This window comes from Drosophila pseudoobscura, chromosome X (assembly GCF_009870125.1).
Source record: "Drosophila pseudoobscura strain MV-25-SWS-2005 chromosome X, UCI_Dpse_MV25, whole genome shotgun sequence".
Taxonomy (NCBI): domain Eukaryota; kingdom Metazoa; phylum Arthropoda; class Insecta; order Diptera; family Drosophilidae; genus Drosophila; species Drosophila pseudoobscura.
In genome coordinates, this window is record NC_046683.1 from 19,920,895 (window position 1) to 19,928,504 (window position 7,610).

The window sequence follows — 7,610 nt, forward strand, 5'->3', positions numbered from 1 at the left end:
CGACGCAATTCGTAGCCAGTTTGACCACTTCTATGCGGCCTGGCCTGTGATGAGTGGAGCTGTGAGCCGTCACTAGACGAGCAGTCGCTCTAGTCTGCTCCAATCGAACGCACCTCACCAAACGCTCACCTCCGATAGCTCCCAAGATGTCCACCAATAGCAGTACCATGCCGATGACGCCCCCCAAGGAGCTGTTCAACCTGGATAATCCTGTCTTCTGCTGCTATCTCTTTTGGGCCACGGTGCTGGTGGTCAAGATGCTGCTCATGTCGCTTTTGACTGCCGTGCAACGCTTCCGCTTCAAGGTAAGAGGGATCGCAGCGTTTCCCGCTGCAGTTGCTCAAGCATCATCGACTATTCACAGCTTCTGGGTCTGGTTCCATTGGGAATGAGGCGAAAGGTAAAGTCATCATAACATTCATAACCGGTTTGGGGATACGTGGTCGAACGTTCTGAAAACTAGAGGTGTCTGGTTCTCTGCCTTACAGATATTTCCCAACCAGGAAGACCTCTTCTTCAAGAACACGGAGGTTCAGTTTAATGATCCACATGTGGAGCGCGTACGCAGGTAGGTGCAGTCCAGTACAGTCACTCCCTCATCCATAATTTGCTGAATCGATCTACTGCAGAGCCCATCGCAACGACATGGAGAACATCTTGCCATATTTCATCATGGCCCTGATCTACATAAGCACTAATCCGGATGCAACAGTGGCCTGCAATCTGTTCCGAGTGGCCTCCTTGGCCCGCATAGTGCACACCCTGGTCTACGCCGTGTATCCTGTGCCGCAGCCATCCCGGATAATCGCCTTTGGCTGCATGCTTCTCATTACTTTTTACATGGCCGCAGTTGTGGCCTTGCGCACCCTTAGCTTTATCTGACTCTAGCGCATTCCTCTCCTCATCTCTCTGTATTAGACAAAAACTCATTCGGCATGAGCAGATTTGGCTCTTTCAATTAAATTACGACTATAATAATTATCATGAGATGCAACAGAAACAAACAGTGGGAAGGGGGGGGCTGGGAGGTTAGAGTTGTTTAGATGTTGAAGCCGGCGTCGCGCATGCACTTCTTATGCGCCTCAATCAGTTCAGTGCAGTTCTCCTCGCCGCGCTCTACCATGCTGTTGAATGGAGAAGAGAGCTCATTAGAAGTGTTGCGTCATCATAGCAGCCTGTAGGCACATCTGCATTGGTGCACTCTGAACGCTTACCACTGGTCACGTGCCCGCTTGGTCTCGGGACAGGCGCAGCATGCCTTGCACTTGGGTTTGGCACCAGAGGCGGCATTTGTCGCGGCGACGGGTGCTGATGCAGCGGCTTGAGCGACTTCGACTCCCTTGGATGTGCTGCTGCCCATTGCTGAGGAAATTGTGTATGTCTGGACAGGCCTTGATACACTATAGTGTGAATGGAGGCTTACTTTCGCTTTCGGTGTCCGTTGTTTATGTAATAAAACTTACGGTTCAAGATAGAGACAGATATTTCACCACAATTGTGTTTGTCGCCGAATTCAAGTTCACGCACACTCAAACAGTTGAATAGAATGCTGAACAGCTGATGCATATCGATATCTACCTACCGATAGGTATGGTGCTCTGAAACAATCAGTATTGTAAAAGACCCAAACTCAATGGCAGCTACACTTGGTTTTAATTCGATTTAGCTATATTATTAGGGTTCCACCATGTGATCTTTACGGCTCTTAGAATGTTTTTTGCGTTTCTACAGCACCCATTAGCTGCTGCCAGTCGGCGTGTACTTGCTCGGCAGATATGGCACTGATATATAACATCCAAAACTAAATGTATTTATATTTTTTGTTTTATTTAACTAGTTTACTATGCCGTCTCCATCTTTTCATCCGTCTTACTGCTTTCAACCTCTTCTCCCTGCTTCTTTAAGCGTTGTAGCATGTTATGCGAGACAAGATCTAACTTTAAATGCTGAACACTCAGGGCACTGCCATCCCAATCCCGTAGCATTTTCAATTTGAGCGGATCGCACAGGTTCAGCAGCTCTGCATTGGAGAAAACCCAGTTAAAATGTTTCTTTAACACCATTAGAAAATGTTATGCTTGCCCATTCCGCCGCTCTGGTACTCGTTGCGCTCCTTTTCAAGTGTAATTGTAATGACGTCTTTGCGAGCCGCATGTTGGTTGGCGCGATGCTTCCCAATCGACTGCTTCAGGGCAATCTGCGCCAGTTCCTCGTCGAAGCGTTGCAAGTAGAGGGCTATCAGGTCCTCGAACTCCTGGGGACTGAGTGGAGCGGTACGTTCCTCTGCGATGTGGCCCAAGAACCAGGTCAGCTTTTCGCCCATGATGTTGCTTTTGATGGCATGGCCCAAGCGCACTTTATGTTTGTTGTTTTGACGACGCGCCTTCTTGCCCAGGGCCTTGGTCTTGCGACTATTTGGGTGTTTGCATTTCTCCAGCTCCTTGCGTAAGTTAGTCTGTGCAAGGGGAATATAATTATGATGATCTACTAAGATATATTTCTAAGAAACTTGCCATTTTTATGCAGAAAGAACTGTGTTCACGTTTTATAGGGCTTAGTGTTGATAAGTGCTTGAAGAAAGGCACATGTACAATCGATCAGCTGGTGGTGGGGAAAACTGTTTAGCCCACCAAGGCAAAAGACTGTTTCAAATTTAAATTTTAAAAAAAATTGATTTTCAACGGATTTTAAAATTTTGCAGGTTGCAATGCAATCAACAGAAATTTAAATTCTTGTATAGAGATTTTGGATACATAAAAATGCTCTTTTGCAGTTACATGTCCACCATCGATCGATCATCTATTATGCATATCTATTATCGATAGTGCCAGTGATAGGCCAGCTCTATCTAGAACCATCTGTTGTCTGTGTTGTCGCCAAAACACGATCAGCCAGGGCAATTCTAATCATTTCCAGAACCCTTTATTCGCTCCCGAACGCAGCTAAATGGCAACACACCTGCTCCGAAATGGAGCTTCCAGCTGGCTTCTCAAGAACTATCTTTCCCGCCACCAAACAGTGAGTAGATCCAACCAGATTTCCACTTGTTGCTGCCGTTCTCTATTTTCCCTCCAGCGCCTCGCACACAAGATAGTGTTATGTAATCAACTCCGCATACTCACAACAGTGCCCGAGCGAGAGGGCTATAGTGTGTTGTTTTACAAGTCATAATGCATGCTGCACGTTTCTAAGTGGTGTTCGTATTTTTTTTTTTACAGCTAAAGCGCTGCCTGCATGTGACTCCTAGCCTGGACAAGACTGTTTCCTTCAATCTGAGCGACATCGGCGAGGGCATCCGCGAGGTGACGGTTAAGGAGTGGTTTGTCAAGGTGGGCGACACCGTCGAGCAGTTTGACAATCTATGCGAGGTTCAGTCAGACAAAGCCTCGGTGACCATTACCAGTCGCTACGATGGCAAAATCACTAAAATCCACCACAGCATCGATGAGATCGCATTGGTGGGCAAGCCCCTGCTGGACTTTGATGTGCTCGACGAGGAGGGTGACGAGAATAGCACTGAATCCTCCTCTTCTTCCTCCGATAGCTCCTCCAGCGAAGCGGAGGCTGCCAAACCTTCAGCAGGAGAGGCTGTTTCCATTAATGGGGGCCGCGTCATCACCCCAGCCACTCCCGCTGTTCGTCGCCTGGCCAAGGAACATCAGCTGGACCTAGCCAATGTGCCGCCTACGGGCAAAAACGGACGCGTTCTCAAGGGCGATATACTGGAGTATCTGGGGCAGGTGCCTCCCGGCACAAATATCCCTCATCCTACTATTGCCGCCAAGCAGCAGTCTCAGGTAGCCAGAACGACTGCTGGTACAGCAGCTGGCATTCCCGCCGATCGTGTGGAGGTGCTAAAGGGTGTGCGCAAGGCCATGCTCAAGGCGATGACCGAATCCCTGGTGAGTGGAGGAGCCATCCTTTTCAATTCTTAAAGACAATGACATGATATACCCATACTTTCTCCCTGGTCAATAGAAAATTCCGCACTTTGCGTACAGCGATGAGATCGACATGTCCAATTTGGTGCAGTTCCGGGCCCAGCTGCAGGCAATGGCCAAGGAGAGCGGTGTGCCCAAGCTCACGTTCATGCCGTTCTGCATTAAGGCGGCCAGCATCGCTCTGACAAAGTATCCGATTGTTAACAGCTCTCTGGACCTGGCCAGCGAGTCACTTGTCTACAAGGGGGCACACAACATAAGCGTGGCCATCGACACGCCCCAGGGCCTGGTGGTGCCGAACATCAAGAATTGCCAATCGAAGAACATCATTGAGATAGCCAAGGACCTGAATGCGCTGGTGGAGCGAGGACGCACTGGCTCGCTGACACCCACGGACTTTGCCGACGGCACATTTTCCCTGTCCAACATTGGCATTGTGAGTAGGAGGAAGCTTTCTCCAATGTATAAGGCTGTCGAATACTAAACTTTCTTACAGATTGGCGGCACCTATACGCATCCCTGCATTATGGCGCCCCAGGTTGCCATCGGTGCCATGGGCCGAACCAAGGCTGTGCCGCGCTTCAACGATAAGGACGAGGTGGTCAAGGCACAGATCATGAGCGTCAGCTGGTCGGCCGATCATCGTGTCATCGACGGCGTCACCATGGCCAGCTTCTCGAACGTTTGGAAGCAGTATCTGGAGCAGCCGGCTCTCTTCCTGCTGCACTAAATCTGGCTTCGGCCTCCGCTCCGACTTTGGTCTGACCAACGGATAAGGCTGTTTTGTTGCATTTATCTAGACAAATACGCATTTAATTCTGTTAATCATAAGAGTCCCATGGCCAGGAAAACGGGTGCCGCCGCTCTCCCCCAAAATGTGCATTTATAGGAGGCAGCTGCTCTGAGCGGCTCCTCGATAGCTTTAAGCTCCTGGCTGGCACACGGCTGCCCTGGACCATGGGTTCTTTTTAAATTGTTGCCCGCTTTTAAGTCAATAGCCAATCTTAGTTTGTTAAGCTGCCTGTTTCCGTTTACAGTCAAACTGTACTATGTGCAATTATGTTAAAGCTTTTTTCAATAAAAATCCAATCGGTTTATGTAAATTCCTCGCAGTCTATTTGCATTCCAGCAACTAATTGGCTTTTATAGGGATTTTTTTTCTTTACTATTAGCTCTATTTGTTTAACATTTAGCTGTACGAAGGTAACCTAACGCCTGAATGGGAATGACATAGCTCGCTTAAACGTTGGCTCTTCTGGTAGACAATTTTAAACATAATTTATCCACTTGAAAGATGTTTTCTTTTGATTAGAGTATCGTTTTAATATGAAAATTCTTGTTAAGTTGTTAAATTTTTGTATTCATTTAAATAATGCTAATAGCTAGTTAAAACTAAATATTAACAAGTGTTGGAGCTATAGCTACTGAGGCCTTAAGTTCTAGGGTAATTGGGTTGATTTTATGTACAAAGGTGTTGGAATGAGTATTTACAGTATGCTCGGTTATATTTTGTGAAGGAGATTTGCCGTGACTGGGAATTTGAGGATAGTTTTGGAATTTGCGTTGGTGGGGTTTGAGATCAGTTGCATGGGGCCTTTGGTATTGAATGATAGGGACCTTTGTGAGGAGAGTAAGGGGCAGGTGTATAGTATGTGTCGTAAGTCTATGAACATGTCTTGGGCAATGTTTTGTCAATGTTGTGGGCGTTGGTCAGCTTGGTGTGGCCCAGTCTCAGTCTATGTTAAGTTGTTAAATTCTTGTCAACGGATCCATGAACGGATCGGTACATTTGAAATATCGAATGTTTCCTTTGGTCGTATCAGCGCTGCCAACTGATCTCAAACTGCAAGAGGCTAATTTTCATATAGACATCATGTAGAAATGGCATTTAATTGATAATGTGCTATGACATTAGACTTTTCTAACTTTGCTGTAAAAAGAGAGACAGTATAGTTAGCAAATTTGGATCCAAGAAGTGTAACAATCACGCATCTTTGCCGCAGCGCTGCTCCGAGTGCAGCTGAAAAGCCAAGTTGGCACATATATTTCTCTCTTTCTCACTGCATGCTTTTCCCACAAGTCCATGTCGGTTTTTGCAACTAGTCAGTTTTATGCTTTTATTTATATTTATATTTTATTTTATATTCAATTGCCAATTTAATTTGTAATATTTGATGATACTTGTGATGTCGAGCAGCCCTTTTAACCTAAACTATCCTAACCTAGCTCTTTTAGTACTATAGGGTTACTACACATATAGGGTTTTTCGAAGTTTTTAAATAACAAAGTCATCCGATTTATTTCAGTCAGAAGTTTGTTCCTTGTTTTTCAGTTCATAAGTATAGTTCTGCTTGTGCGGTGTGAAATTTTTTACATTTTTACAATTTTTTTACAATTTTCACACTTAGAAGCGGCAGCAATCTGTGAAGCACAGATTTTCCGTGGTGCTACGATCGGCAATTTCTTAAAATTCAACCAGAAGTTCAAGCTTAGCGTCTGCAAGTGGTACGTAGTTGAAGTGTTCATTTGCCCTGTACATTTTTACATACATATACTGTGGTAACGCATATTTCAGATGATTCCATGCACTGCAAGCGCTGCTTGCAGTTTGCGCACCTACTAAAAGAAGGTCGTTGCTCAAAACACTGCAGGTCCATTCCATTTGCATAGGAAATACTCAGCCAGAGTTAGCTGCTTGCTGCTACTCTCAACAGATAATGGAATCCTCACCAATGGTTCTGTGAGTATTTGTGTACAAAGTATTTTTCAATTGGTTGATCAACATCTTTGCTGGCTGAAGATCAATGGGACCACAGCCTCCAATGGAGCGCCAGCAAAAACCGATTCTTCTGTTACTTCGCACGCACCGCCACCATCCATCAAGAAGCGGATTACAATCTGAAGACCTTGACAGGAGGCAGGATGCTAGACTATAATTTCGGCATTTATGTGAGCCATCTCATTACGATCATACCATTTGTCTTTAAGAACAACATTGTTCTTCACTGCTGCTGCTGGAGTGGTAACCTCAGCCAGTTGAAGCCTTGATCTCAACTGGCTGGTGAAGCCACTTCAGCAGCAACAGTCCAGATTAATCTTGTTATTAAAGTCAAAGGTAGGATCGGAGCGAAGGGAAGTCTGGACTTGGAATATTTACTGATATTGTTTTTATAAAGTAAAATTCAATAAATAAGAACTCGGACTCATTTAAAAAGAATTAAGTATAATCGAGCATGAGCTGTCCCACGCTACAACAGCCATCAATATTTTGTAACTATAGCTGGCATCTACATGCTACATCATCTACCTCACATCTACATGTGATTATCTTTATAGAAAATCGTTTTTCACAACAGCTTGTCTTTTGACTGTTTGCTTCTACGCTATTTATATGATGACGTTATAAATGGTTGTCAAATTCGTTAAAGACTCTTACATGCTTCACTGTGCGCCGGATGCAAATTCGATACTATCGACGAGTTTGCTGTAATGGGATTTGCTTTAACATAATCTATGCTGAGCCCATGTTTTGCGGTTTGTTTGCAGCATGCAATTGGCAATTATATCGCTCCAGGAGCATGGGGCTTATGTGGATCCATTTCCCATGGCAACAGCAGCATAGGATCGATGGTCGTTCCAGTATCGGAGCTTATCTACATGCTACTATCC

The 7,610-nt window shown here is 45.4% G+C and overlaps 4 protein-coding genes and 1 long non-coding RNA gene across 10 annotated transcripts; 3 read left to right on the forward strand and 2 right to left on the reverse strand.

Moving 5' to 3' along the window:
• Positions 1 to 113: 113 nt before the first annotated feature.
• On the forward strand, positions 114 to 987 carry LOC6901928 (microsomal glutathione S-transferase 1). Of its 2 annotated transcripts, XM_015185520.2 has the most exons (4): positions 114 to 305; positions 365 to 400; positions 489 to 568; positions 630 to 987. In XM_015185520.2, exons 1-4 carry the CDS (start codon positions 147 to 149, stop codon positions 880 to 882), a joined length of 528 nt encoding a protein of 175 aa, XP_015041006.1. In that variant the 5' UTR covers positions 114 to 146; the 3' UTR covers positions 883 to 987. The 2 variants fall into 2 exon arrangements, with proteins under 2 accessions (XP_015041006.1, XP_002133462.1); XM_002133426.3 differs by lacking the exon at positions 365 to 400.
• Cox17 (Cytochrome c oxidase copper chaperone COX17) lies at positions 930 to 1,611 on the reverse strand. 2 transcript variants are annotated; one of them, XM_015185519.2, is made up of 3 exons: positions 1,464 to 1,611; positions 1,215 to 1,400; positions 930 to 1,124 (listed from the first exon to the last, which is right to left on the reverse strand). In XM_015185519.2, the coding sequence occupies exons 2-3, from the start codon at positions 1,358 to 1,360 to the stop codon at positions 1,040 to 1,042; spliced, it is 231 nt and encodes a 76-aa protein (XP_015041005.1). In that variant the 5' UTR covers positions 1,361 to 1,400; positions 1,464 to 1,611; the 3' UTR covers positions 930 to 1,039. The 2 variants fall into 2 exon arrangements, with proteins under 2 accessions (XP_015041005.1, XP_033241305.1); XM_033385414.1 differs by having other exon boundaries at positions 1,215 to 1,391; positions 1,464 to 1,566.
• Positions 1,612 to 1,806: 195 nt separating this feature from the next.
• On the reverse strand, positions 1,807 to 2,648 carry LOC4815904 (translation machinery-associated protein 16 homolog). The gene is made up of 3 exons (XM_001355277.4): positions 2,514 to 2,648; positions 2,083 to 2,455; positions 1,807 to 2,020 (listed from the first exon to the last, which is right to left on the reverse strand). The coding sequence occupies exons 1-3, from the start codon at positions 2,514 to 2,516 to the stop codon at positions 1,842 to 1,844; spliced, it is 555 nt and encodes a 184-aa protein (XP_001355313.4). The 5' UTR covers positions 2,517 to 2,648; the 3' UTR covers positions 1,807 to 1,841.
• Positions 2,649 to 2,832: 184 nt separating this feature from the next.
• Positions 2,833 to 5,042, forward strand: Dbct (Dihydrolipoamide branched chain transacylase E2). Its single transcript, XM_001355276.4, has 4 exons — positions 2,833 to 3,018; positions 3,219 to 3,902; positions 3,979 to 4,377; positions 4,438 to 5,042. Exons 1-4 carry the CDS (start codon positions 2,947 to 2,949, stop codon positions 4,669 to 4,671), a joined length of 1,389 nt encoding a protein of 462 aa, XP_001355312.2. The 5' UTR covers positions 2,833 to 2,946; the 3' UTR covers positions 4,672 to 5,042.
• Positions 5,043 to 6,025: 983 nt separating this feature from the next.
• On the forward strand, positions 6,026 to 6,809 carry LOC26533027 (uncharacterized). Of its 4 annotated transcripts, none has more exons than XR_004470744.1 (4): positions 6,026 to 6,043; positions 6,350 to 6,446; positions 6,517 to 6,681; positions 6,742 to 6,809. It is a non-coding gene; the product is annotated as an uncharacterized lncRNA (long non-coding RNA). The 4 variants fall into 4 exon arrangements; XR_001452505.2 differs by lacking the exon at positions 6,026 to 6,043 and adding an exon at positions 6,262 to 6,280; XR_001452506.2 differs by lacking the exon at positions 6,026 to 6,043 and adding an exon at positions 6,277 to 6,294.
• The last annotated feature ends 801 nt before the right edge of the window (positions 6,810 to 7,610 follow it).